The 27578-nt window shown below is 64.1% G+C and overlaps 2 protein-coding genes across 5 annotated transcripts; both read left to right on the top strand.

The window, feature by feature from the left end:
• Nucleotides 1–98: 98 nt before the first annotated feature.
• PPP6R1 (protein phosphatase 6 regulatory subunit 1) lies at nt 99–20476 on the top strand. 4 transcript variants are annotated; one of them, XM_028095028.2, is made up of 24 exons: nt 99–643; nt 8680–8912; nt 9183–9369; nt 9471–9608; nt 9721–9786; nt 11128–11240; nt 11346–11459; nt 11794–11956; nt 12041–12193; nt 12342–12476; nt 12947–13011; nt 13097–13212; nt 13295–13380; nt 13486–13575; nt 13658–13755; nt 15904–15961; nt 16045–16217; nt 18028–18158; nt 18240–18420; nt 18512–18582; nt 18705–18786; nt 19215–19325; nt 19407–19478; nt 19582–20476. In XM_028095028.2, the coding sequence occupies exons 2-24, from the start codon at nt 8686–8688 to the stop codon at nt 19583–19585; spliced, it is 2634 nt and encodes an 877-aa protein (XP_027950829.1). In that variant the 5' UTR covers nt 99–643; nt 8680–8685; the 3' UTR covers nt 19586–20476. The 4 variants fall into 4 exon arrangements, with proteins under 4 accessions (XP_027950829.1, XP_027950828.1, XP_027950827.1 ...); XM_028095026.2 differs by lacking the exon at nt 99–643 and adding an exon at nt 2120–2390; XM_028095029.2 differs by lacking the exon at nt 99–643 and adding an exon at nt 7309–7377.
• A 3338-nt stretch (nt 20477–23814) lies between these two features.
• TMEM86B (transmembrane protein 86B) lies at nt 23815–25307 on the top strand. Its single transcript, XM_028095015.2, has 3 exons — nt 23815–23865; nt 24105–24351; nt 24897–25307. Exons 1-3 carry the CDS (start codon nt 23815–23817, stop codon nt 25277–25279), a joined length of 681 nt encoding a protein of 226 aa, XP_027950816.1. The 3' UTR covers nt 25280–25307.
• Nucleotides 25308–27578: the final 2271 nt, after the last annotated feature.

Here is a 27578-nt window from a genome sequence, read left to right as displayed (position 1 = left end):
GAGCGGCCGGGCCTCCGCGCGCACGCGCACTGCCGGGCCCGGGCGCGCGGCCTCCGCGCACCGGGACGGCGGCGGGTGGGCGGGGCTTCCTGCGTGCCCCTGCGCTGGGGGATTGTGGGATAGTGGCGGACGGAGCCGGGCGTCGGAGGCCCCGAGCGGACTGCAGAGCCCGGAGACCCAGCCGGTTTGGGGAAAGGGGCGGCCAGGGAAGTGGGCCTCGGCTTCCGTTGGCCGCTGCTCAGCGCCGCGGCCTGTCCGGACTGCGCAGGGAGGCGTCTTCCCTGACCGGCCTTTGCTTTCCCGCGCGGCGCCGGGCCGGCCCGGGCCAGCCGGGGCGACTTCCCCGCCGAGGGCCTCCGCGGGCCTCGCGACCGCGCTGACCTCCCCGCGCCCCCCGGCCGCCGGCGGGCCCCGAACCTCCGCCTCCGTCCGCTCGCAGCCGGCGCCGCCCCCCGAAGCCCGCGGCTCGGCGCGCCGGGGGTCTCCCCTAGGCCCGAAAGCGCGTGCGCGAGCGTGAGCCCCCGCCGCCGCCCCCCGCCCCCTTATACCGGGCCCCTGAGCAGGGGCCGGAGCCTCCGGCGGCGGGGCGGGGGGGGCGCCCCGATGAGCCCCGAGTGCGAGGAGCCGCCGCCCCCCCGCGCAGGTGAGCGGCCGCCGCGGGCCCCCCACCCCTCCCGCACCTGCTCCCTCTCAGTCCGCGGGACACCTCTTCCCCGCCTCGCCCCAAGTTCCTTAGTCTCCTCGCAGCAGCCCACCTCCCCAGTCTCTCTTTCAGTCCAACTTCCCCTCCTCGGACCCAGCCCCACAGCCCTGGGACGTCTCCACCGTTTCCTCCCCGGCCCCCTCCCCTGGAGCACCCCCTTCCTGCTCTCAGCCTCCCCGACCCGGGCTCCGGCCCCACCGGAGCAGTAGGGCGCTCCCTGCCCCCTGCCCGGCTGAACGTGTGCGGAGGGCCTGGGAAGCGGCCCCATTTCTGTGAGGGCAGGCGGCGGAGGGAGGGGACACAAAGGCCCGGCCGGCCGGTCACAATTAGTGGTGTTGTGATGGAGGTAGCTCAGGGCCTGCGGGCGGCCGAGGAGGGGCCGGTGAGGCTGGCTCAGCGCCGGCGCTTGCTGTTTGGGAGGGCCAGGAGGGCTTGACAGATGGAGAGTGGGAAGAGGGGCCTTCCGGGTGGAAGGAGCAGCACGTGCAAGTCTATGAAGGTGGGGGCCCGGGACTGGTCGGCAGGAGTGTGGGGAGGGGGAGGACCTTGGTGCCGCTGCCTGTCCAGGCCCTTGAACGTGACCTCCGGGTTAGGGCCCTTTCTTGTGCGCTCCTGTACACCCCAGTGTCTTCGCAGAGGCCACAGAGGCGACAGGAACACCGGCCTGAAAGGCAAGAGGTTTCTGCAAGGGAAGCTGTGTTAGGTGTGGTGCGGGGTTCAGAGTTGTAAAGAAACTTGAGTGGGGTGTAGACTGGTGCTGACGTCAGGGCCCTTCTCGTTCGGTGGCTCTGGGGGTTCAGCGGACTGTCTGGAAGCCTGTAGCGGAATGCAAGGCAGTAGCTTTGACAACGATTACTAGGTTTGGGATCATCCATTGCAGTGGTCCTCAGGGACGATTGTGTCCCCCAGGGGACATTTGGCGATGGCAGGAGTCGGCGGTGGTTAACAACGAGGGGGGTGGTCCTGGGTACCCGGTGGGTAGAAGCCAGGGATGCTGCTCGCCATCACCCAGTGCACGGGACAGCGCCCCCCCTCCCCCCACAGGAGGATCTTCCAGCCCCGAATGTCCTTAGTGCTTCGGGGGAGAAACCCTGCTCTCTTGCTTGGGCATCGTGTAGTTTTTTGTCTTACCTGCCCTATTGCCACCCGTCAGCGGCTGTGTGTTCCAAGCTGTGTATTTTGATTTACTTTCGTGTTTTTGGTGATTTTTGTTGGGTCCCCTACTGTTTTTCTGCATCAGAGGAGAACCTGCTGGTTCCCCCCCTCCCCCCAACACCAACAGTTTTTTCCAGGATCTGTGGAAAGTGACTTGAGCCGGTCACTTTCCCCTTCTGGATTTCGGTTTTTTATTAATTCAACAAGTGTTTCTAGCTGTCGGTCTGGCCTTCTGCAGAGGGAGGCAGGTGACAGGAGAGGCGAATCCTGTCACAGAGCGCTCAGACGCTGTCATAGGGTGACCACGGAAGCTGTGGAAGCGTGGAGCAGGCCCCTAACGCAGTCAGGGGAGGCTTCCTGGAGGAAGTGGTGTCTGTGCTGAAGCCTGAAGGACCCAGGAGGAGCTATTCAGGCTCCGAGAGCTGGAGGGGAGGCAGAGGGAGCAGCCAGCCAGGGCAGAGGCGAGGGTGCCTCCGAGCAGTCAGGTGTGGCGGGAGTGTTGAGCGCCATGCGGGTTGCCGCAAGAGATGAGGTGAGAGAGGCCTGGGAGCTCTGGTGAGAGAGAGGGCCTTCCTGGCATCCCCGGGCTCACCAGCTCTCTAGGGCAGGCTCAGCACGTGGGGAGTGGGGACACGCCCTCCTTTCCAGGCCAAAGCTCGGTGTTCTCTTTGAACACTGTTTTATGGGTTTTTCCGTGGGTGGTGCGGTCCTCTAGTCACTGTGAGGTGTCTCCCAAGTGAGGAGACTGAGGCTCGGTGCTGGTAGGACCTGGTCCAAGGCCACAGGGATTAAATTTGGAGAGGCAGGATTGGAGCCTAGGCTTTTCTGACTTTGGATCACCCTGGCACACCGAGTCTGCTCCTCCTTGTGTTCCAAGTGCTATTTCAGAGTCTATTAGTTCTTTTCTTTTCCTCCTGGGAACCCGTAACTGATCCAGGAGATGGTCCTGAATGTGAGCTCTCAGTCCCCTCGGCCCGTGGCCTGGGGTCTACATTTTGTTTCCTAATTATTCTATCCCCGGGGTTGGACCAGAGTGGCCACCTCCCCTGGGAGACTGTGCTCTGGGCTGTCCCCTAACTGGGGATCCCTCCCAGGCTTTCCCAAGCCGTGGGAAAGTCCCAGCTCATCGTCCTCTCCGGCTCTGGCCGGGCCCGCCCCTTGTCCCACGTGGGTGTCCTGCTGTCCACCCTGCTACATCTGTGCTGGGTTCTGCATCCAGCACACACACACGGGGTCCTCCTCAGAGGTCATGGGGTCGCCATTACTGTTGCCCTGTTCTTGGAATCCAAGTCCCCTGCCCCTTTTCCAGACTTGGCAGAGAACGGACAGTTGGCTGGGGGGACTTGAGGGAGGTGGTCTCACCGTCCTTGGGCCTGTGGAGCCCTGCAAGGGGCTGGGGCTGGCCTTTTGGTAGTGGGTTCTCTCCCTTCGTAGGGCTCACGTAGCCCGGGTCTCCTCACAGCGGCCTGTGGGCCTGTGATGGCTGAGGGTGGCAGCTCAGGCCTCCCAGAGGCCTCTGTGCCCTTGACCTCCACTTCCGGGTGCTTCGGGGCCAGGGCAGGCGAGGAAGGGTGGAAGATGAAGGACCTGCCCATGGGCTCCCTGGCAGGCAGAGCTGTGTCTGGACAGATAGAGGCGGTGGTTGCGGCCGCACCGGGAGCTGCCCCCAGGCCCTGCTGGAGCCAGGGCAGGGGCCGGCAGGCTCTTGAAAGGGCAGCTGGTGTCAGAGCCTAACAGTGACCCAGCAGAGCAAGAAACCGGAGGTGATGGTGCCAGGCTGGTGGAGGGAGAGATCGTTCTCGTGTTTAATGGCTTCCTTTCTCGCTTACGGTTTCCCCTTCTTCCGTTTGCAGCCAGAGTCAGGGTTTTCAAACTGCCGCTGAGAGTCAGTGCTAGTCACTTCCGCTTTCTTGAGGGTTGCTCAAAGTTGCACGGGTGGGGGTGGGGGTGGGGGTGCACCTGCCAGTGTCTGAATGGCCTGGATCGCCCAGGCAGATCCGGGGGGCAGTCTTTCTCCAGGTTCTCTGTGTTTAGGGCTGTCAACCCCGGGTTCGTGGCCAGCTCCTTCCCTCCTGCTAGGGGTGTCTGGGCTTCCGCGCGGTCAGGGACCCCTGCCTGAGCTGGTGGTCTTGACGGCGTGGCCCCGTTTCACAGGTGGGGATGCCAAGTGCCGGGTTCACCCCGTTAGAGAGTGAGAGTGGAACCCCCTCTCCTGTGTCCGTCCCATCCCCAGGGCTTCCAGCAGGTTCTGCTAAGTGGGAAGATGGGGTTGGCCGTCAGCACTTGAGAGTGTGTGTGTGTTTAGTTCTCGCGTATCTGCATCTCTGTTCTGTGCAGGGCTTGCGAAGTGATGTCTGTAGGGTGCCCACCACCACTTGCTTGCATCGGGACCTTGCAGGCTCCTCTGATTTTTGGAGGAGCCACCTGAGGGGCTGCCTGGGTCTGAGTACCCCGCACCACCCAGCACCCTCCTGTCTTACTGTGAGTGGCCCCACCCATCACCCCCCCTCACACACACCAGTTCTCTGGAAAGCCCGCTTGGGGAAGGAAGCCCTCCCTGCCGTACCAAGCGGACCTGCTGTGGAGGTTTGGGGGTGGTGCCCGGAGCCCGGGCCCTCTAACTAGGTGCTTTGGAAGCGGGCGGGTCAAGAAGTTCCACCTGTAGTCAGGAGAGTAGGGCAGGCGAGTCCTGTTTCTGCCTCTCAGTGGCCTTGGCTCCGTCCCTGGGGCTCTCGAGTGGGAATCATGATCACGCTTCACCTCCTTGTCTTGGCGTGGAGACAGGGAGCCCGTGTGGGTGCACAGGGTTTTAGGAGACATGGGCTGGGCCCTGTCCCCACGCTGCCCCTCAGCTGTGGGGGCCCCCCTCCCCCACTTAGCTCCGGGACACTGACAGGGCGGGGAGGGGAACCTAGGCACACTTTCTGTGCCTCTGCTCTTCTGGTTGGAGGCTGCTGTCTTGTCTTGTAGGAGCTCCCGGTGACTTGGACACACAACAAGGCCTGGGCCCAGCCCTGTCACCGCAGCCTTGGGCAACTGTGGTTTTGTTTTTGGTCATGGTTTTTGTTGAGATGTAATTTATATGTCGTGTGATTCATCTACTTAAAGTGCACAAGTCAGTGGTTTCTGGTATATTCAGAACTGTGCAGCCGTCACCGTAGTGGGTTATTTTCACTGAGGTATAATTAAGAAAAACGTGGACAATCAATTTCAGAACTTTTGGTTGTTTTTATTTTATTTTTTAAAAGATTTTATTTATTTGACAGAGAGAGACAGCGAGAGAGGGAACACAAGCAGGGGGAGAGGGAGAGGGAGAAGCAGGCTCCTGGCTGAGCAGGGAGCCTGGTGCAGGGCTCGATCCCAGGACCCTGGGACCATGACCTGAGCCGAAGGCAGACGCTTAACAACTGAGCCACCCAGGCGCCCTGGTTGTTTTTATTTTAAACATGCTTTTCCCAGAAGAAAATCCCTTACCTGTTAGGAGGCATTCCCCCCCGCCCCCCGGCTTCCCCAGCTCCTGTTTTTGTCTATGGATTTGCGTCTTCCGGACAGTGCTTGTAAATGGAGTCCTGCAACGTGTGGTCCTTGGTGACTGGCTTCGTTCACTCTGCACAGGTGGCCTTTTGAACCCTCTGGCCTCCTCGTCGGGCATGAAAGTGTCCTATGTGGGAAGAGGTGGAGTGCTCACCCCACAGAGCTCCTTGTGGCCCTGGGTGGTGGCTGCTCGTTGAGGCGGTTCTCGTCCCAGCTTCCTGCAGCTCAGGACATGTGCCCGCGCAGGCCACCAGTGCCGTGGGGCTGGACCTTCGTTTTCTCACCTGTGGCATGAGCCCTGTCACGGCCTTGTCATCAAGGGAGGGAGGATGTCCATTAGCTGTGGAAGGGTTCCTGGAGAAGAGCTGGGAACTGGGCAAAAGGAGGGAGTAGCCGGCTTGCAAAGGAAGGTCGCTGAGCACCTCAGGGTTGGGGGGATGATGTTTGCTTCCAGTGCTCCCTGCCCCCCCCCCGCCCGTGTGACGGTGGCTTAAAGATGGCTGGGGGGGTGACTGGGTGGGATTGATGTCCTGGCAGGAATGTCACCTGCTGCCTCAGAGGGGCAGGGGCCTGATAACACGTGGTGGTGCAGAGGGGGTGCTTTTCTGCTGGTGTTTCCGAGCAAGAACTGCATATGAGGTTGTCGGCCTAGCAAGGACAGTGGTGCCTGTGTGGACCGTTGTCTGGTCAGGGCACGTGTGCTGTGTACCGGCGTACCTGTCGTGTAGGTGGATGGAGGTGGGGCCGCAGGACTGTTTGCCCTGCGCCGCCCCCCCCACCCCCCCGGGTACGTGCTTGGCAGGAGACCCTGAGGAGGAGGAGGAGGAGGAGCCCGATACTGGGGCGTCCCGTGCAGGCGAGACGGCAAGAGCACAGTTGCTGAGAAGAACCCAGGTGTGGTGTACTCTGCAACCAGAAAGGCCAGTGTGTCGGTGCAGGTGAGGACAGCCAGGGCAGAATTTGGCGGCATTTGACTGTGGAGGGAAGCCCCTGGGCGCCTGAGCACAGACCGGACGTGGTCAGGTCCCATCGAAGCCAGCTCTGCCTGGAAGCCTGTGCAGTGGAATGTGGAGAGCCCAGGGCAGGCCGGAGAGGTGACGGGGCCTGTCGGGGGGAGGGCTGAGCAGGTGGAGAGAAGCCCTGAGATTTCCAGTGGCCGAGTGATGGGCGGGGGTGCTGGCACAGCAGGGCTGTGGGGGCCTGGGCCCAGAACCCTGCACAGACTTGGGCCTGGGCGGGCAGCTGCCTTGGTGAGCCTCAGCTTCCTCACCTGTAAGATGGGGCCGTCCGTGCCTTCCTCGGGGGTGGCTGTGAGTGGGCTGAGCTAAGCCGATCCTGAGAGCGCCGTCAGCACTGCGGCCAGCGCCGCGTGTGGCCCTCACGTCTGGCATCACAGTTGAGTGATGCCGGGAGGCCTGGATGCCCAGCGTGGCGCACGCAGGGACCTCCTCAGGAGAGGCCTAGGCTGGGGTGGCGCACCCCAAGATGGCACCGCAGGACGACGTGGGAGGAGCCAGGCTGTAGCTTGCTCAGGGAGGGAGTGGTTCCAGGGGAGGCAGGCCTGTCGAGGGGTCAGGCAGGTGTGCACACCCGGCCGACTTGGCCGGCAGGCGTGTGACAGTGAACGCCGCGGAGCTGGAGGTCCAAGTGGAGGCTGGACGGGCCCTGGGGTCTCGAATGTGGAGACCTAAGGAGCCCTTTTGGGCTTTTGGCCAGGAGTGAACATCAGGCACTCCAGTTTGTGTTTCAGGAAAGTGGCCAACGTGGGTGAAGGGCGTAGGGCTAAGGAGCAAGTCTCTGTGGGACGGGGCGTGGAAGCCTGTGGGATGTCCCCACTGCCCCCACTGGCGCCTGGCGCTTGCTGCTGTCTTCCCTGACCACGAGTCCTCCGCTCCACCTGCAGCCATCCCGGGCCAGGATCCGGGGTCACTGCAGATTTAGAGCCACTTGCTCCCGGTCACGGAGGGTGAGGAGGACGCTGGGAGGTGAGTTTCTCCTGCGGAGGCTGGGAGGAAGGGCTGGTGCTGGAGGCGGTGTCTTGAAGGGACCGAGGCTCAGAAGGCCCGTCCTGCCCGAGGCCACACGGGCCCCGCTCTCCCCTGGCTTTAAGTCCTGGCTGCTTCCTGAGTCAGGCGAGAGCTGTGCTCTGCTCCGGGCTGGTGCTCCTTCTGTGGCTGACGAGCTTTCTGTGGTTGGGGGGGCTGTGGGCAGACAGGGCGAGGGACGGCACGTAGGAGGGGCACTGCCATCTGTGGGTCCGGGAGGTGCCCGGGGGCCTCTCAGTCTGTCCTCCGTGGCTTCTGCCTCCAGTGGTCTCCGCAAGGCAGGTGACACATGTCAGCTCTGGCCCGCGCCTGTGTGGTGCTGGGAGCCCCCGACTTCCCTTGCAGTGGGGCGGCCACAGCCCCTCCGAGGGGCATGTGGGTGCTCTGCGGGTTGGACGGAGGGAGTGGGAACGAATGGGCGGGGAGCTTGGTGGCATGTGCAGGGCAGGCCTCGCGCTGGTGTGGACGGGGCGCCTGTAGGCCCCTCAGAGGAGCGGCTGAGCGCGTGTGCAGAGGGGGCACCTGGTGGTTGCTCGTGGTGTGGTGCTCCTGACGGCAGCGAGCCACCTGTGCTGGGGTGGGTCGGTCGGGGCAGCGCCACGGCCGGGCACGCAGGGTCCCAGTGCCGGCTGGGGACCAGGGTGCCGTTCTGCAGGTGCTGCGAGACAGCCCTGTCCTCCTCCCCAGCGAGTCACTGACTGTCCTGGTTTCTTTGGGCCCCCATCAGTGGCTCTTCCGAAAGGCCCTCCTCCCCCACTTGTGCTCTTCCTTGTCCAGCCGCTGGGTGGGGGGTTGGGTGTGTTTGTGTGTGTATGCAGCATCCAGGCAACGGCCACAGCCTGGGGACATCTTAGACTTCCCTCTGCCCCTGCCCCACGCCCTGCATGTGGCATGGTGATTTGCTGGGCTGGACAGCAGCCGCGGGCTGGCGGCCATGGGGCGTTTGAGTTTGTTCAGTGAGTCCGATGCCGGAGGCTTCAGGAGAACACGGCTCCAGCCCCGCCCCTGGGGGTCGCTGCCCAGACGGGGAACAGGGTCACGATGGCTCTGCACAGGGCTCTCCTTTGTGGGGCCTGGGGGCCGAGGGGTGGTCAGGGCAACTGGCCTGTGCTGTGAAGTGACCCCTGGACTCCAGGGTGGCCTGGCAGGCTGTCACGGTCGTCCAGGCGGGCGGTGGCTGAGGTGGAGGGTGTGGGGCAGGCGGGGCCCAGCCCAGCGTGTGACTGGCAGCCCTGCCCTCAGGGCGCCATGTTTTGGAAGTTTGACCTGCACACGAGCTCACACCTGGACACACTTCTGGAGCGGGAGGACCTGAGCCTGCCCGAGCTCCTGGACGAGGAGGACGTGCTGCAGGAGTGCAAGGTCGTCAACCGGAAGCTACTGGACTTCCTGCTGCAGCCGCCGCACCTGCAGGCCATGGTGGCCTGGGTCACCCAGGAGCCGCCGGCCAGTGGCGAGGAGCGGCTGCGCTACAAGTGAGCCCCTGCCTGTTCGGCCCCCAGGGCTGCCCCGGCCTGCTGCTCCTGGTGCCTCCCGGGTGGGCTGCTGGGCCTGTGCGGGTGCAGGAGGGGTGGCGAGGGATGAAGTGGGGTTTCAGGGAAGGTCGGCTGGAGCCCTGGGGGCCGTGGGAGCCACGTGTGGGTTCCAACAGGAGGGCGTGGGGGGCGGTGGGCATGGGCAGACTGCTTCCCTGGCATCGGCCACCCTTTCTGGATGTGAACCGCGCCCCCCCCCCCCCCCGCCAGGTACCCCAGCGTGGCCTGTGAGATCCTGACCTCAGACGTGCCCCAGATCAACGACGCGCTGGGCGCTGACGAGTCCCTCCTGAACCGGCTCTACGGCTTCCTGCAGAGTAGAAGCAGCCTCAACCCCCTGCTGGCCAGCTTCTTCAGCAAGGTCATGGGCATCCTTATCAACCGCAAGACGGACCAGGTACCGCTGACCCGAGGCCCCGGCCGGTGTGCAGGCAGGTGAGCAGGCGGGCACAGGCCCCGGGCCCCGCCATGTGACGTGTGCTGTTCCTCTGTCCCTAGCTCGTGTCCTTCCTGCGGAAGAAGGACGACTTCGTGGACCTGCTCCTGCAGCATATCGGCACCTCGGCCATCATGGATCTCCTGCTGCGTCTCCTCACCTGCGTGGAGCGTCCACAGCTGAGGCAGGATGTGGTCAACGTGAGCGTGGGGCTATGGGGGGGCAGGGAGGGCCAGAGGAGGGCCCTGGGCTGGGGGGGTTGCCGGGGAGGGCGGGCTGTGAGTGGACACCCACTTTCCTTCTCACCCGCAGTGGCTCAATGAGGAGAAGATTGTGCAGCGGCTCATAGAACAGATCCACCCGTCAAAGGATGACAATGTGAGTGTCCTCTCCTTGTCTGCTCGCCCAGCTGTGGCCCGGCCTCTTACCCCACGTCTGTGCTTCACGCCAGCCTCACCCCTTCCTCCCTCTCTGGAAGGTGAACTGTCGAGGAAGGAAGCGATTGGTGCTGTGTGCGCATCCTTCCAGTCTCTCACTGACAGGGCTCCTGCCGCGCACGGGGAGCGTGTCTCGTGAGCCAGGAGCTTGGCCCAGCGTCTCCTGATGGGTCAGGGGTCTGGCCAGGGTCTCCAGACTCCAGGGTCCAGCCTGGCCCCCTTGATGCCAGCCTTCCAGGGGCCCCTTCCCTGCTCCCCACTCCTTTGCTGACTGGGACCTGGCAGCTTCTTGAGTCTCTTGTTGCTGGGCACACCCTGCTTGTCCTTGAGCGAGTCCATGCAGAGGCCCCACGTTCTCGCTGCAGCCCGGGGGGTCTCACCTTGTCTTCCTGGGCTGCTGGCTTACAGAGCAGAGCTCCACGGGTGCGGGTAGGTACCCCAGGCATGCAGCCAGCAGGGTGAGGACCACGCAGGCCCAGGGACAGGGGGCCGGGGGCATCCGTGACGGGCTCTGAAGTGCGGCCCGTGGGGTCTGGACGGGTCTGGGGTCTGCGCAGGTGGGCGCTGGTAGCTGCCTGTTGGGTTAGACTTGGAGTCCTGCTCAAATTTTTTCTTGGTTTTTCCTGGAACAGCTTTATCCAGATAGGGATTACGTACCATGGGGGTCAGCTGTTTAAAGTATAGTACACGGCGGCTTTTAGCGTATTCACAAAATTGTCCCGTTATTACCGCGTGGATCTGGGAGTATTTTTTCATTTCTCCAGAAAGGAAAGCCTGTGCCCTTCAGCTGTCACTGTTGCGCTTGTGGCCCCCCTCTCACCCCAGGCAGTGTTCTGTCTCTGGGCTTGCGTTTGCTGGACTTGTCGCGTGAACGCGGTCACACTGTACCTGGTCTGCATGTCTGGCCTCTGCCTCAGCACCAGGTGTCCATGTTCATCCGTGTGCTTCTCCCATCCTGAGGCTGAGGGGTGTTCACAGTAGCTTGTCTGCTCACCAGTCGGTGGACGTTGGGGTCGTTCCCCGCCCCGGGGCTGCAGCAGATGGTGTGGGGTGTGGGATGCCCTCTTCTGCAGAAAGTTTTCCGGGCTCTCTCAGTTCCTCGCCGTGTCCTCTTCCAGTGTTTGGTACCTTGTGTCCATTCCCTCGGCACCCGTGTCCCTGTCTGTGTGACCCTCCTCTCGGTCCTGAGGGCCAGGTGTCAGCTCCCGAGGAGTCTCGAAAGCAGGACACGGAGGGCCCAGCAGCTCGGCTGGTGTCCTCAGCTCTCTCTTTGCCTGCGCAGCAACATTCCAATGCATCCCAGTCCCTGTGCGACATCATCCGCCTGAGCCGGGAGCAGATGATCCAGGTCCAGGACAGCCCGGAGCCCGACCAGCTGTTGGCCACCCTGGAGAAGTGGGTTTGCGGTTCCGAGACCCAGGGCGGGAAGCTGTCCAGGGCCCTTCAGCGTGGCCCCCATGCCGACCCCGCCCTTATCCCTTGTCCTGACCCCTGTCCCAGGCAGGAGACGATCGAGCAGCTCCTGAGCAACATGCTGGAGGGGGAGCAGAGCCAGTCTGTCATTGTGAGCGGGATCCAGGTGCTGCTGACCCTGCTGGAGCCCAGAAGGCCAAGGTGAGGGGGGCCAGCCTCCCCGGGTGGCCGTGCCATCCCTTGGAGCCCTGCCCTTCCATTCAGAGGTGAAGGTCGTGGGGACACAGCCTCTGCAAGTGGTCTCTCGTCCTTGGTGGTCACTCGGTCCTGGGAGAGGAGTCCTCTGTTCCTGTCTGAGGCTACGTATACCGCCTGTAGCTTTGAGCTGGCTGAATCCAGGGCCCTTCAGGCCGGTTGTTGCCTGAAACGATGGGGCCTTGCGCTGCACTTTGCTGGGGAGCAGCGTGTCCCTTCCTGATGTGCCGCACGAGTGCGTATCAGGCACACAGGCCCTGCCTCCTGTTCCCTCCTGCAGGTCCGAGTCTGTGACCGTGAACAACTTCTTTAGCAGCGTGGATGGGCAGCTGGAGCTCCTGGCCCAGGCGACCCTGGACAGCACCACGTCCAGTGTGGGCGTCCTGCACGCCCTGCGCCCACGGCTCGGCCATTTCCACCAGCTCCTGCTTGAGCCCCCCGAGGTGGGCCGGGAGGCCAAGGAGGCAGGGTGTCAGGGAGGGTGGCCCATGGTTCTGGGCAGTGCTGAGCCATCCCTGTGCCCATAGCTGGAGCCGCTGCGAACTACGTGGGGCAGCCTGGCCCCGCCGCTGGGCAACACCCGGCTGCATGTGGTCAAGCTGCTGGCCAGTGCTCTGAGCGCCAACGATGCGGCCTTGACCCAGGAGCTCCTGGCGCTGGACGTGCCCAACACCATGCTGGTGCGGAGGGGTGCGGGGTGCAGGGGGCCCTGGGTGGGGAGAGGGGGGGTGGGGAGGGTCGGGGGCACAGGGCGGCCCCTGGGTGGGGTGCAGAGGGTGGGCTGGGTGGAGGGGCCTCTCGGTGCCAGCCTGCGGTGCCCCCACCCAGGACCTCTTCTTCCACTATATGTTCAACAACTTCCTGCATGCCCAAGTGGAGTTGTGTGTGAGTGCCCTGCTGAGCACTGCACCTCCCTCCGACAGTGGCCTTGAGATACTTGCCCCGAGCCCCGTCCTGAAACACGTGAGCTGGGGCTCCCGGGCCCCCCCTCTCTGTCCCCGGGTCCCCCTGCCGGTGCTTGCTAGGCAGCTTCATGGGCGGGGGCCAGGGGCTCAGCCTTGTCCTTAGGTCCGTCTGGGCGAGACGGAGGGTGCTGAGCAGGTAGTGCAGGTAGGGGCGCCCTTGGGAGGCAGTGGGTATCCTCTGGGGTGACGGCCGCCAGGTCAGGGGAGGTGTCTCCTGGGATGGAGCCCAGGGCCTCGGGGAGGAGCTGTTGAGCAGCACGGCCGCTTGGGCATCCGTGGCCGTCACTGGTGGGAGGCGGCGGGGGGGGGGGTGACTTCAGGTTTGCCGTGTACGTGGAGGGTGGAGGTAGAGTGGGAGCCGAACAGACCGAGCGGCCCGGGGGACGTGTCCTGGGGGTGCAGGGGAGGCGCAGGCAGTCTGGGAGGGGCGTGCCCGGCCCTGCCCCCATGGCCCCTCTGCTCCCTCAGCTGCTGCAGCAGTGCCGCCTGGTGGAGCGCATCCTGACCTCCTGGGAGGAGAATGACCTCGTGCAGTGAGCACCCGGGACCGCCTGTGCGGGGGGGGGGGGGGGCCCAGGCGCACGGGCCGATCCAGCTGTGGCCTCTGATGTCACCCAGGTCTGCCGGGGGCCCCCGCAAAGGCTACATGGGCCACCTGACGAGACTGGCCAACGCTGTGGTGCAGAACACGGAGAAGGGGCCCAACGCCGAGCAGCTGGGGCGGCTGCTGAAGGGTGAGGGCCAGGGCTGCGGGCAGGGGGGGGGCAGGGGTGCAGGCCAGGGGCCCTCACGCCCTGTCTCCTCCCCACTGAGCAGAGCTGCCGGGAGAGCAGCAGGAGCGGTGGGAGGCCTTCGTGTCTGGCCCCTTGGCAGAGACCAACAAGAAGAACGCCGTGGATCTGGTGAGGCACCTCCGCCCTGTGTCGTGGGGTCTCTCCTCTGCCCGCACCCCCCACAGCCATCCCCTGCCCATCCCGGCCCTCACCCCCGCCCGCCCCCCGCCCCAGGTGAGCACCCACCACCTGCACTCCTCCAGCGACGACGAGGACGACCGGCTCAAGGAGTTCAACTTCCCTGAGGAGGCGGTGCTGCAGCAGGTGGGCTGCGCAGCAGGCGCTGGGGGCCTGCCCTGCCCTGGCTTCCCGGCCCCACCCGCCCCTGACCGCCGCCCCTCCGCAGGCCTTCATGGACTTCCAGATGCAGCGCATGACCTCGGCCTTCATCGACCACTTCGGCTTCAATGACGAGGAGTTTGGGGAGCAGGAGGAGAGTGTGAAGTGAGTGCGGCCTGCTGTGGGAGGGCGGGGGCTCGAGACAGCAGGTCGGAGCGCCGCCCTGCGGCTTCTCCCGCCCGCCTTGCCTTGTCCTCCCTGCTCCCACGCGTGGCTGGCCTGCCGGCCCTAGCGTCTGCGCTCAGCCTGGACGGGGGCCAGTCCTGGCTCCTCTGCCCCCTCCTTGCGGGGCAGTGGCTGAGGGCCTGGAGTGAGAGCGAGGTGGCCAGGTCATGGTCTGGGAGGGAGCTCACCCTGCGAGGCCGCTAAGGGGAGAGCCATCAGAGCAGAAGATGTCACTCTGAAGGAGTTTGTGACGTTCTGAGGGAAAGCGGAAGGACCACCGGAGGGCAGGACAGGAGTGTTCCTAGTCTGATGGTGCAGGAAGCCGGTGGAGAGGGGCCCAGCTGGCCCCTTAAGGGCGGGCTGGGGCCCGGGGACAGGCAAGAGGGGCCTCAGCTGCCCCTGGGGTCCCCGTCCGCTTCATCACAGTGCTTGTGCGCCGGGCACAGCTCAGGCATCTTCCCATCGTGTGCCCACCATCACCCTGTGCTCAGGGCTGAGGAGCCTCTTTACAGCTGGGGAGACTGAGGCATGCGCTGGTTGGTGTGGGAGCGGGATCGCCCCTGTGTAGCTCAGTGGGAGGGCACCGTGACGGGCTCTGGTCAGCTGCCAGCCTGTCCTGCTGGATAGAGGTCCCTTTGGGGGCAGACGTGAGATCTGTGTCTGTGCCCAGTGCCTGGAAGGTCGGGGCCCTAGAGCAGACCCCGCCCAAGGGAGGACGGACCGACCGCTCGATGGATGGTGTTGGCACAGCCAGCTGTCCTTGTGGACGAAACGGTGTTGTCTCCTTTATCACGTAATTCCCGGTGGGGTTAAAAACTTTATAAAAACCGTGAAAGCCATGAAGCGTTCTAGAACGGAAAGGAGATGAGTATTTTTATAGCCCTGGGGCTGAAGATACTGCCCCGCAGGACTCGTGTTGCCAGGGTCGGCTGCCCCGCCCTGACCCCGGGGGCCGCGCTTGGGCTCCGGCCCCGCTCTGCCCGGCTCTGCGCGTTCTGGCAGGAGAGGTCGAGAGGACGCCGTGCGCGAGCTTGTCTGCACGGCGCAGACGCTGAGGCAGCACTCAGCTTGTGGACTCCCCTCCGTCCGTGGCCCTTTGTGGCCAAGCATTTCCTGAACCAGACAAATGATAGAACATGGGGACAGAGTGCGGACCCCCATACAGACAGACTGACAGCCCCGGAGGAAAAGTGGGCAAAGGACACAGGTCACAGGCCGTGAAAGGAGTATGAAGCAGGCGGTTATCAGCAGTTCCTGTCCGTAGTTAGCGCAGGAATTGTGCTTTCCGAAAGACGGTGGAGTCAAGGGAGGGGGTGTTGTTGGCCTCAGTGGAAGACGGGGGACGCCCCTGCCCTCGGGGGGCCTCGAGTCCAGGATCCCAGCTGCAGACTGGGTATCTGGGCTGGGGCGGGCTGTGTGGCCCTGCGCTTGGAGGGGTTTTCGTGGACCAGAGACAGTGTCTGGGTGTGCGGCGCTGCAGGCTCTGCTGGAGACGGGCAGGGTGACGGCCACACCCCGGCCGTGGCCGGCGTCTCCTTCAGTGTTGTTTCTTGGACTTGAAGGCCTGGGGGCCTAGGGCAGTGCAGAACAGAGGCAGGCACAGGCTGCTGAGCTGCACACGCCTCTGGCTTACTTCCCGGCTGCCGCCCCGATGGGTGGAGGCCCGGTGAGCCCTGAACTCTTGCTCCTGGTGGAGGTGGGCACCTGGATGGTGGCCTTAAGTCCCAACGGCGGTTTGTCCAGGTAGATGCTGTCTCTGTCTTAGCGCGGAGAGAACCAGGTTGAGACGCGACATGCTCCGTGGCCCGCCTGGGGCCACCCCAACGGCTGCGCCGGGCTGAGGCTCCCGTCCGTTCGGGGCATCCGTGGGAGGGCTGGGGCAGGTGGGTGCCCTCAGCTGCTTGCTGCCAGTCGGCAGCTGCGCAGATGGCCGGAGTGGGCGCCGGCGCTGATGTGAGGCCACAGATGAACTGTAGCTAGTAGGTGGACTCGCAGGTGCAGGAGGGCGGGCGGCGAGGGTGCGTCGAGCGGACGCAGGAGAAGCCGGCCACGGGCGCACCACCTCACCGCCCTGCGCCTCTCTCGTAGCGCGCCTTTCGACAAGACAGCCAACATCACCTTCTCCCTCAACGCCGACGACGAGAACGTGAGTGCTGCCCGTCCCTGGTGGCGGGGGGGAGCCGCGCCGCAGACGGTGCTGCCCACCCCACCCACCCCCGCACCCCACAGCCCAACGCCAACCTGCTGGAGATCTGCTACAAGGACCGCATCCAGCAGTTTGACGACGAGGACGAGGAGGACGAGGGCCAGGGCTCCGGGGGGTCTGACGACGAGGACGGTGCCTGGCAGGGCGGCCAGCTTGGGGCCCGGGGGGCCCGCCGGGGCCAGCCCTCGGCTGTGCGGTGAGTCTGCGAGCCCGGGTGGAGGGGGAAAGTGAGGGAGTGTGTGTGTCACTCGGGGGAGTTCAGCTGTGAGGGGCAGGGCCCGACAGCCCGCGTGGGGCCGGGAAGCCGGTAGGTCCTTGTGCGGCCAGCCCAGGTGTGCATCCGTCCATCCCCTCTGCTGTCACCGGTCAGCTCGCACTCAGGTCTTCCCGTCCACCCTCTGTGCCTTCGTGCCAGTAACGGGGGAGCCGGGCTGAGTGTGGGTGAGCTGGCCCCACAGCCACCCACTCAGTGCTCAGGGCCTCTGCCCCCGGGACCCAGGTGTCTGCATCCTACACCCCCCACCCCCCCCGTCCCATGCTGGCACCTGGCCGCTGTGCCCCTGAGGCTGGCGTGGGCCTGACCTGTTCCACTCGTGAGTCCACTGCCCGGGCACCTGTGCGCGTGTGTCCCATCTGCTGGGTGGCCCAGCCGGTGAGCCCAAGGCCGCGGTTCGCCCTGTGTTCTCTTCCGAGAGCGTGATAGTGCTCGTTCTTGTTTTTCGCTTCTCGGTCTCGTCTTGAGCTAAGGTCTTGTGTGTGGTGTGAGGTGGGGTCCGGCTTCCCCCTGCAGGTGCAAATGCCGCCGTCCCGGCCTCTCTAGTTGGACACACACCAGCCTCTCCCCACCAAGTGCACTTGGTGCCCTGGCCGGAAGCACTTGGCTGCACGAGTGCGGCTCGGCTTCTGGCCTCTCTGGGACCACCCGCCACCCCACCCCCACCCCCACCCCACCCCCGTCTCGACGAGTGTCGTAGTAAGGCTTGAAATTGGGAAGTGGGTCCTCCAACGTGGTCGTCTGCTCGGGCCCCTCGAGAGTCCGTGGGACTGTCAGGATCGGCTGGTTAATTTCAGCAAGGAAGCTGGCTGGGCTCGGGAGGGCCTGCCCTGAACCTGCGTCGTCAGCCCGGGGGCCCGGGAACCGCATTCCATCTTCCAGTCCCTGAGCGGGGAACGTCTTTCCATTTACTTAGGTCTTTTTTTTAGAGAATGAGCTTTAGAGAACAAGCTTTGTGCTTCCTTTGTTCAAGTTTTTCCTGCGTTGTTTACGCAAGTGGAACTTTGAGATTTCCCAAGCGTACAGAAATACGGTGGATGTTTGTACGTCGACGTTGGGCCTTGCAGACTCACTCACCGTAACAGTTAACGGATTCCTTGAGGTGTCCTGTCTGTAGTCAGGCCATCTGCGAACAGGGTTTCACCCCTTCTGTTCGGGTCCGGAGGCTCTCCACGTCGTGTTTTTGTGTCCCGAGCAGAGGAGGCCGCCGTCTTGCTCCTGACCTTGGGGGGACAGCGGGTCTTCCAGCACTAACGTGCTGTGGGTTGTGGGTTGGGGAGATGCCCCTTGTCTCCCCCCCCGTCTGCCGAGTGTCCTTGTGAATCGTCCACCGTGCTCAGCGGCGTGCACGCGGGTGCCTCTCCCGTCAGTGACCATAGAGACAGCGGCCGGCGGCCGGCGGCCGGCTCCCAGCAGCCACGTGGTTCGCTCGGCCGCTCCCCGCTTGGTGGGCGTGTGGGCCAGACGGACCTTCCCCACGGGCTCGGGCCGCGCGTTAGTCCACGTTCGGGCCGTGGGGGCAGAGCACCTGCTCGCGCTGGACGTGGCCCTCGGGCCACCCGCAGCAGAGGGCGAGCGCCGGGTGGAGGGTCGGGTCGGCCCCCCGGAGGGGCCTCTGGGGCGGGGCAGGGCTCCCCACCCGCCCTCCCACAGCCCGGCCCAGGCAGGGGCCCCCCCCCGCCCGCCCCCCCATCCCTGGGTCGGAATAGCCGCTGAGGGCGGTTCCCGGCAGGAGCGGAGGCAGCACAGACAGCGAGGGCGAGGACGAGGACGAGGACGACGATGACGATGACGGCGATGGCCGCGCGGCTGGTGCGGGGAGCGGGTCCCCCTCTCCCCCTGGCCCCGGCCCGCAGCCTCCGGGTGGGTGAAGGCGCAGGGCGGGCCGCGGCGGGGTGCACGCAGGCCGTCTGCCCCCTGTGCTCACCCCCCCGCCCCCGCCAGGCCCCAGCTGGACAGCCACCTTTGACCCAGTGCCTACAGACGCCCTGACCGGCCCCCGAGACTCTGGGGAGAAGGAGCCGAGCCCCAGGCTCCTCGCCCCACAGGGGTCCCTCGGCGTACCCCAGGGCTTCCCCGCCCTGAGCCCGGCCGGCCCTGCGGCCCGCACCGCCCTGCAGCTCAGGTGAGGCCGCTGGCGGGCGCGCCCGGGCCCGGGTCCCTCGGGCTGGAGCGCGGACCCCAGCGGGCCCTCGGGGCTGCCTCTCTCCCCCCAGGTCTCAGGACCCCGCATCCCCGTCAGCACCTCAGGAAGCCTCAGACGGCAGCCAAGTAGCAGAGCCCTCGGGTGAGTGCCGCCACCCAGCCCCGCCCGCTCGCCCCGTGGCGCGCCTGCCGTGCGCCCGCAGAAGGCGCCAGGCCAGCACCGCGCTCGCTGAGCCTCGTGTCTCCTGGCCTCTCTCTGCACAGCCCCCTGCCAGGCTTTGGTCGGCATTGGGAACCTCCAGGCCACACTCAGAGGGACGCGCTCCAACCCCAGCTCCTTGGACAGGTGACCAGCTGGGGAGCAGCTGTTCTAGGGGATCCCTTGGTGGGCCCGGCCTCACAGCTGCTCTGTGGGGCCCAGGTGGGACCCCCCCCCCCCGCCCCTCCCCGGTCTGCACCACTGCCTCGGCACTTCATGGCAGCCGAGGGTCCGGTGCCGTGCCCACGCCCCCCACGTGTGGGTTGCCCTGGAGGCCCCTGGAGCTCAGGGCTCTCTGCTCAGCCCCGGGGGCAGAAAGGCTTCCAGAAATGGGCAGGCGGTATGTGGAGCCCGCCTCCCAGCCCACCGTGAGCTCCTCCTGCCTGCGGTGGCTCCCGGGGTCTCTGATGGGACGGACCGTCCTGGGCCAAGCACTCTTCCCTGCGGGCACGAGGGGGCGTAGGGGTGAGGAGGGTGTCGGTGCCGATAACCCTGCACCCCCCCCCCCCCCGCAGTGCAACCAGAGACCCTGCTACCTCTGTCCCAGCCCCCGGGGCCTGCCAGCACCCGCGGACCACAGAGGGGGAGAAGAGCCCAGAGCCCTCGGGGCTCCCCCAGAGCCAGAGGTGAGCGCAGGGTGGCCTTCCAGGGCAGCTGGTGTCCTGTGGCGGAGGCCCTGAACTTTTTGTGTCCCTCTCCCCTGACAGTGCCCAGGCCCTCGAGCTGCCTCCGATGCCCAACGGCTCTGCCCCGGGAGGGCCAGCACCCCTGGGCTCCCAGTGAGTGGCAAGGGCTGGGTGGGTAGCAGGTGGGCTGGGGCTGAGCAGGTGGGGGGCCTCGGGGCAGCAGGTTCCTCACGTGAGTCTTCCTCTCGGTTCCCAGGTAACTGCCTGGTCCTGGTGGTGGCGGCTAAATCCTCCATACTCCACGTGGACCCTGCCCGAGTGGGGGCAGGGCGGGTCCCACGATGGCCCTGTTGCCCCATCACCGCATCCCCACCCTGTCTGCCCCCACGTTCTCTCCTCTGGACTCCCAGGAGCCAGGTGCCAGGGAGTCCGGCCCCTACCCACCCCCATTTGCACTGAGAAAAGAAATTATGGAGTTTTGTCTCCTAAAATAAAGAAACAGAATTGAATAGAGAGAAAGGAGAGAGAGAGAGAGACCTATATTATATATTAGAGAGAGCGAGCGAGAGCGGGTGGGTGGAGAGCCAGGAGGAGGCCCGGCCGGGCAGGCAGCAGGTGGGACCTTCATCCCATCTCGGTGGGGGCTGTGTTGGGGTCCCAAGGTCATTGTCTGCCCTCCCCTCCCACCATGCCCCCAGCCTCCGGTGCAGATGCCCACACCCACACTCGGCCCAGGCCCACCTCCGGGGAGGGCTCGAGTGCGGGCCGTGCCTTTGCCCAAACCCTTGCCCTGGACCCTGCACTTTGACCCAGGCTGGGAGATAAAGGACCCTCTGCCTGGCCCTGTTGGCTCTATGGGAGCTGGCGGTCCCCGTCCAAGGGGGTCTCCCAGGTGACATTCCCATGAGGCCCCGATGCACTCACTGAGACCGCCCCCCCACCCCCCGCACTTCCCACGGACCCCGGGGCGGGGGGTTGGCAAGGGTCCGGCTGGGGTCCCCTTCCCATGCCCAAGGATCTGGGGTCCAGCCCAGCTGCCAAGTGACCTTGTCCCAGCTCCCTCTCCCCAGGCTGGTGTGAGTGTGCGTGTGTTCGTGCCGAGCTTCTATTTCATATTGCAAATATAAATAAATAAAGACCGTTTAAGATTCCTGCTCAGACTGTGAGTTCTGGGTCCTGGGGCTGGGGGCCTGAGCTGTCCCTGCATCATGGCCTCCTCGGGCCTTGAGTTCTGGGACCTGGGGCTGGGAGGCTGAGCTGACCCTGTACCCTGGGTCCCTGGGGCTTTGAGTTCTGGGACCTGGAGTTCTGGGCCTGAGCTGTCCCTGCACCCTGGCCTTGGGCCTTGAGTTCTGGGACCTGGGGTTGGGGACCTGAGCTGTCCCTGCACCTTGGCCTCCTCGGGCCTTCAATTCTGGGACCTGGGGTTGGGGACCTGAGCTGTCCCTGCACCCTGGCCTCCTCGGGCCTTGAGTTCTGGGACCTGGGGATGGGCGCTTGAGCTGTCCCTATACCCTGCCCTCGGGCCTTGAGTTTGGGACCTGAGACTGCAGGTCTGGGCTGTCCCTGCACCCTGGCCCCCTCGAGCCTTGCTTTCTTGGACTTGGGGCTGGGGGCCTGAGCTGTCCTTGCACCCTGGCCGCCTTGGGCTCGAGTTCTGGAAACGGGCTCGGGGCCTGAAATGTCCTTGCACCCTGGCCACTCCGACCTTGAGTTCTGGGACCTGTGGCTGGGATTTGAGCTATCCCTGCACCCTGGCTTCCGGCTATGAATAATGGGATCTGGGCTGGGCCTTGAGCTGCCCATGCACCCTGGCCTGGGTCCTGAGTTCCGGCATGTGGGTTTGGGGGCCCTAGCTGCCCATGCACTGTGGCCTTGGGCCTTGAATTCTGGGACCTGGGGATGGGGGCCTGAGCTGTCCTTGCTCCCTGGCCTGGGCCTTGAGTCTGGGACATGGGGCTGGGGGGCCTGAGTTGTCCCTGCACCCTGGCCTCAGGCCATGAGTTCCGGACCTGGGGCTAGGGGCCTGAGATGTCCTTATAGCATGGACTCCTCCGGCCTTGAGTTCTGGGACCTGGGACTGGGGACCTGAGCTGTCCCTGCACCCTGACTCCTTCGACCTTGACATCTGGGACCTGGGGCTGGGGGCCTGTGCTGTTCCTGCACCCTAGCCTCCTCGGCCTTTGAGATCTGGGACCTGAGGCTGGAGGCCTGAGATTTCCCTTCACCCTGGCCTACCCCGGTCTTAAGTTCTTGGACCTGGGACTGGGGCCTGAGCTGTCCTTGCACCCTGGCTTTGGGCCTTGCGTTCTGGGACCTGGGGCTGGGTCCTGAGCTGCCCCTGCACCTGGGCCTCGGGCCATGGGACTGGGAAGTGGGGCTAGGGCCCTGACTTGTCCTTACACCATGAACTCCTTGGTCCTTGAGTTCTGGTTCGTGGGAGTGTGGGCCTGAGGTATCCGTGCACCCTGGCCTCAGGCCTTGAGTTCTGGCACCTGGGGCTGGGGGCCTGAGCTGTCCCTGTACCATGGCCTCGGGCCTTTAAGTCTAGAACATGGGGCTGGGGGCTAGATCTGTCTCTCCATGCTGGCCTCTTCAGGCCTTGATTTCTGGGTTGTGGCTAGGGTCAGCTCTCCCTGCACTCTGGCCTCCTCCAACCTTGATTTCTGGGACCTGGGGATGGGTACCTGAGCTGTCCCTGCACCCCGGACTCCTCGGGTCTTTAGTTCTGGGACCTGGGTCTGGGTGCCTGAGCTGTCCCTGCACCCTGGCTTCCTAGGGCCTTCTGTTCTTCAACATGGAGCTGGGGTTTGAGCTGTGCCTGTACCCAGGCTTCGGGCTTTGAATAATGGGATCTGGGAATGGGGACCTGAGCTGCCCATGCACTGTGGCCTTGGGCCATCAGTTCTGGGACCTGGTGTGGGGACCTGAGCTGTCCTTGCACCCTGGACTCCTCAGGCCTTGAATTCTGGGGCATGGCCCGGAGGCCTGAGCTGCTCTTGCACCCTGGCCTTGGACCTTGAGCTCTGGGACCTGGGCCTGGGATCTGAGCTGTCCCTGCACCCTGGCTTCACGCCTTGATACCCGGGACCTGGGGCTGGGGACCTGAGCTGCTCTTGTACCCTGGCCTGGGTCCTTGAGTTCTGGGACGAGGGTCAGGGGGCCCTAGCTGCCCATGCACTGGGGCCTCGGGCCTTGAGTTCTGGGACATGGGCCTGGGGTCCCGAGCTGTCCCTGCACCCTGGCCTCCTCGGGCCTTGAGTTCTGGGACCTGGGGCTGGGGACCTCAGCTGCCCATGCACCCTTTCCTGCGTCCTTGAGTTCTGGGACCTGGGGCTGGGGTCCCGAGCTGTCCCTGCTCCCTGGCCTTGGGCTTTGAGTTCTGGGACGTGGGGATGGGGGCCTGAGCTGTCCCTGCACCCTGGCCTCGGGGCTCCTCAGCCTCTGTGTGTGGCCCTCAGAGAGCTCTTAGGCTCCTGGATCTCCGTGCTCTGCTGAGGGTGGGTCGCTTGTGCTCAGACCAGGAAAGGATGTCCTGGGTGGAGGAGCAGCTCCTGCCCAGTCTTGTCTGGGGCCTGGTCCCCACGAGCTGTTTCCTGAGGTCCCTTTTGTGCCCTCAGCCCTATGTGTCCCAGGTCCATACACCCTCCAGGAGGTGGCAGGCCAGCCTCCAGTCTTGGGGAGGGTTTCATGGCTGGGCAACCTTGCAGAAGTGATGTCCCCTGAGCCTCGTCTCCCGTGGTGGTGGAGCACTGGGTGCCTGGGGGTGGCCAGCCCACCAGTATAGTTGGGCACTTGGTAAACCCTTTCCTGCTAAACCAGGAGTTACAGACGGGCTGAGTGCGCTTGCAGGATGTGCTTGCAAAGCCGCGGCCAGTGCGCAGTGAGGCCCTTGTACGACTCAGCACTGGCACGTTTTCCCTCAGGAGGGTCCGTGGAGGCCGCCTTGGGGAGTGAGTGATGGCCAGAGCTGAGGACAGCAGGGCCAGGTCACAGGAAGGACCCCCAGGCAACCTGCTGGGGGGACAGTGGGTGGGCAGGGGCCTGGGGAGTTTCCATCCTTTCCCGCACTCCGGCCCGGTGGTCCTGCTGCTGACCTGAGCCCGGGGCTGATGGCGCTCCTCTCTCCCAGAGTCCCAGGCGCAGGGGAGGGTTGTAGGACTCCTGCACCGGGTCCCTCCTGGTTGGCTGGGCATGGGACACTGGCAGGGGCATTTATGGCCACACATCCCCTGGCAGCCAGGGGGAAGCCAGGTCTGGGGGGCGGGGGCAGGGTGCCGTGAGGAAGGGGGGACCCCTGTGTCCCCATGGGGCACCTTATCAGTGGTGTCAGGCGGGGCCATCCCCAGGGCCATCTCCCCAGGCCCTGTTATCAGCCCCAGAGTCCACAGGACGCTCCTCGGGTTAACGTGTAACCACACGCTTTCCCCTCCACTCCCAAAGCCACCCGTGCCCACATACGTGCCACTCTGGGGGGTCAGAGGCCGACATGGATGCCTGGGAAGAGGGTCTGCCCGGAAAGCCTTGCTTCTCAGCCCAAGTGAGAGACGCCGGGTGTGGGAGGGGTTTAGGCCTGCGCTCCAGGGAACCTGAGCAGCCTGCCAGAACTGGGGGCCCTGCCCTCAGGAGGCTGGGTTCCCCGCGGACAGTGAGTCAGGTTCCCGGGTGGGGGTGCAGTGGAAGCCCCACGACCTGAGTCCTGGCCGCGTGGCGCCTGCCCCCCAGGGGCCGGGAGCTGGCTGGGCTCCAGGGACTCGGTGACCCCCTTGTCTCCCAAAGCAGCTGCGCCTGTGCTGGCGGTTGAGCCCCTTCTTCCTCACCTGTGCCGTCTACTTCCTCCTCTGGATCCCTCAAGACCAGCCGTCCTGGGTCAGCGCCCTGGTCAAGTGCCTGCCGGTGGTGTGCCTGGCGGCGTCCCTGCAGGTCGAGCGCTGGGGCAGACTTTACTGTACACTCCTGCAGGGGGCCCTTCTGTGCTCGGCTGTGGGGGATGCCTGCCTCATCTGGCCCGACGCCTTCCTCCATGGTGAGCAGAGATGCATGGTCGCTTGTGGACCCCCACCCGGACGGGGACCCCCGCTCTCACAGAGCCCTCCTTCCCCTGGGGGGGTTGGGCGGCAGAGCCTTAGAGGGTGTGAGTGGCGTGGAGGGACAGGAAGGGGGGCTTTCGGGTGTCGCAGTCTTGAGTAGCTGGTCAAGGATGGCCTCACCAAGGAGGTAACGTCTTGAAGAAAGTGCAGGAGCCATGGGAGGAGGGACGGTCCAGGCAGGGAGCCAGCAAGTGCAAAGGCCCGGGGGTAGTCAGCACGGGTGGGTGGGTGGAGCCAAGTGGGGAACAGAGCAAAATGGGGAGTTGTAAGCCGAGTAAGGATGGAATGCAGTGTGCCTTTTAAGGTCACTCTGGTGCCAAGGGCAGGGACAGGGGAGCCTGCCCCAGGGAGGCCGGTACGGTAATCCCAGCCGATGCGGGCGGTGTAGCCAGGGTGGACACTGCTGCTCGGGGCAGTCCTTGCCCTCAGGCTCTGAGCTGCGGGGTGGCCCCGTGGGAGCAACAGGTCCTGTCTCCTCTAGGCATGGCTGCCTTCGCCGTGGCCCACCTGCTCTACCTCTGGGCCTTTGGCCTCACTCCCCTGCGGCCAGGCCTCCTGCTGCCCATCGCGCTGGTCTGCGTGCTGTATTCCAGCATCCTGCTACCCCACCTCCCCACCGGCATGGCCCTGGCCCTGGCAGCCTACTCCCTGGTCCTGGCCTCCGTGCTGTGGCGTGGCCTGGCCAGGGGCGGGAGCATCCGCTGGGGGGTCCTGCTCTTCACATTCTCGGACATGGTGCTGGCCTGGGACACCTTCGCCCAGCCGCTGCCCCACGCCCGCCTGCTGGTCATGACCACCTACTATGCTGCCCAGTTCCTCATCACCCTGTCAGCCTTCCAGAGCCCCAGGCTCAAGACCAACTGACCAGGGGCCCGGACAGACCCGGGCACCCCCTGCCCTCCAGCGAGGCCCCACCAGATTGGAGGGGAAGCCCAGGCTTCTGGACTCCTGTCTGCAGGTGCCCGTGCGGCTGGAGCCACAGGACAGCTGTCTGTGGACACGCACATCCACCGCCTGCCTCCATGATCCCAGCCTACCCTCCTGTGCACCCGCCCCCTTCCCTGCGGCCCTAATCTATTTCATGCCCAAGTAAAGTGGACACTGAAACGGCGACAGCTCCATTATTTGGGGAGGGGCCTTGGGGGAGAGGTGCTCACAATCTCAGCAAATCGTTTTTTCTTTTGTTTTTTTAATTTTAATTTTTTTAAAGGATTTTATTTATTTATTTGAGAAAGAGAGAGCGCACAGGCAGGGGGAGCGGCAGAGGCAGAGGGGGAAGCAGGCTTCTCACTGAGCAGGGAGCCCAGTGCGGGGCTCGATCCCAGGACCCTGAGATCACGACCTGAACCGAAGGCAGACGCTTAACCGACTGAGCCAGCCAGGCGTCCCTATCTTTTTTTAAAATTTTTTTAAAAAAACTTTTATTTATTTATTTATTTATTTATTTAGGGAGCCAGCAGGGGGAGGGGCAGAGGGAGAGACTCTCAAGTAGATTCCGCGCTGAGCCTGACGCGGGGCTCCATCTCACAACCCTGAGATCATGACCTGAGCCGCAATCAAGAGTTTGATTAACTGACTGAGCCACCCAGGCGCCCCTACTTTTGTTTTCTGAAGCAGCAAAGGACCGTTTGAACTATTTTTACACGCATGATTCAGTGACATGAAGTACATCCACAGAGTGACACGCTGCATCTGTTTTATATGGTCTTTCCTGCGGTAACCACACTGTGAGCTGGAAACCCATTTGTACGAGTCTGATGCAGCATACTACGCTCAGGCCTGGTGCCCCGGGCTTGGGGAACGTGGAGTCCTCCCAGTGTTCCCGGGTCAGAGTGGGTCCAGCCCTCAGTGACTTCTGCACCTCACAAGGTCATCTTCGAGTGTACAAATCCGGAGATCACAGGGAGTGATGTGCAAAGCCAGGACTCCCCGGATAGGGGTGAGTTTTAGGGTTTGGGAGGAAGATTGAGAGGGGGAGTCACCATCACCTGTGCTAAGCAAGCATGAAGTTGCCCACAAGCACTCAGAAAACATGCCTATACACACGTACGTTATGCTAATGAAGCTTATGTCCACCGTTGTGCGTTTAGGGACTCTTACAGCAGAGGGGGGACTTCTACATCCACGTTGTGCTCTTAGGGACTCTTACAGCAGAGGGGGGACTTCTACATCCACGTTGTGCTCTTAGGGACTCTTACAGCAGAGAGGGGACTTCTACATCCACGTTGTGCTCTTAGGGACTCTTACAGCAGAGGGGGGACTTCTACATCCACGTTGTGCTCTTAGGGACTCTTACAGCAGAGGGGGGACTTCTACATCCACGTTGTGCTCTTAGGGACTCTTACAGCAGAGGGGGGACTTCTACATCCACGTTGTGCTCTTAGGGACCCCCAGAGCCCACTCCTGTTTTTTTTAAGTGTTTATTTTAATTTAATACTTAAATTTTAATTTAATTTAATGTAATACTAGTTTCAGGTGCACAAGATAGTGACTTAGCACTTCCATACGTTACCCGTGCTCATGACGACATGCGCTTTCTTCATCTGCATCACCTGGCTCCACCTCCCCTCTGGTCGCCAGTGGTTTGTTCTCCGTAGTTAAGAGTCTGTTGTGTGGTTTGCCTCTCTCTCGTTTCCCCGCGCTCGTTTGTTTTGTGTCTTAAATCCCACATACGAGGGGAATCATAGGGTGTTTGTCTCTCTCTGACTTATTTCACACAGCATAGCACCATCTAGCTCCATCCACGACATCGCAAACGGCAAGATCTCATTCTGTGATGGCTGAGTCGTATTCCATATACACCACACCTTTCCCTTCTCGTCGGTCAGTGGACCTGTAGGTCCCTTTGAGTCTGTGCTTTTGTGTCCTTTGAGCTCACCCCTGCTTTTCAATCCCTGCCCCAACTTCAGGCCACCGTGTAGGAAGGCGTTGGGCCAGGTGAGGCACAGAAGCTGGGGTACAACCTCGGGCAGGGGCGAGTGTCCTGGGTGGGGGGTGCGCCCTGCTCCTCCCAACCTCAGAGGCCCAGCGCCGCCTTCTGCGCACCCCTGCCTCGTGCCCACGCGTGTGGTCATGCTTGCGGGCTCCGCCACCCAGGTCCTGAGTGCTCTGTCAGCCGTCAGGAACCGGGGGCTCACGAAACACTAAGGGGGGCAGGGGTGTG

This window comes from Eumetopias jubatus, unplaced genomic scaffold (genome assembly GCF_037043125.1).
Source record: "Eumetopias jubatus isolate StellerSeaLion01/CBP00866 unplaced genomic scaffold, mEumJub1_p1.0 scaffold_10, whole genome shotgun sequence".
In the NCBI taxonomy this organism is placed as follows: Eukaryota; Metazoa; Chordata; class Mammalia; order Carnivora; family Otariidae; genus Eumetopias; species Eumetopias jubatus.
This window is presented reverse-complemented; position numbering and strand designations above follow the sequence as displayed.

Excerpts from the sequence above, each read along its gene's own strand:
- PPP6R1 (XM_028095026.2), top strand. The coding sequence starts at position 2,367 with ATGCGGGTTGCCGCAAGAGATGAG. Across the intron at positions 13,576-13,657 it reads AGGAGGCGGTGCTGCAGCAG|GCCTTCATGGACTTCCAGAT; the intron begins GTGGGCTGCGCA and ends GCCCCTCCGCAG. Across the intron at positions 13,756-15,903 it reads GAGCAGGAGGAGAGTGTGAA|CGCGCCTTTCGACAAGACAG; the intron begins GTGAGTGCGGCC and ends CCTCTCTCGTAG.
- TMEM86B (XM_028095015.2), top strand. The coding sequence starts at position 23,815 with ATGGATGCCTGGGAAGAGGGTCTGCCCGGAAAGCCTTGCTTCTCAGCC. Across the intron at positions 23,866-24,104 it reads AGCCTTGCTTCTCAGCCCAA|CAGCTGCGCCTGTGCTGGCG; the intron begins GTGAGAGACGCC and ends TGTCTCCCAAAG. Across the intron at positions 24,352-24,896 it reads GCCCGACGCCTTCCTCCATG|GCATGGCTGCCTTCGCCGTG; the intron begins GTGAGCAGAGAT and ends TGTCTCCTCTAG.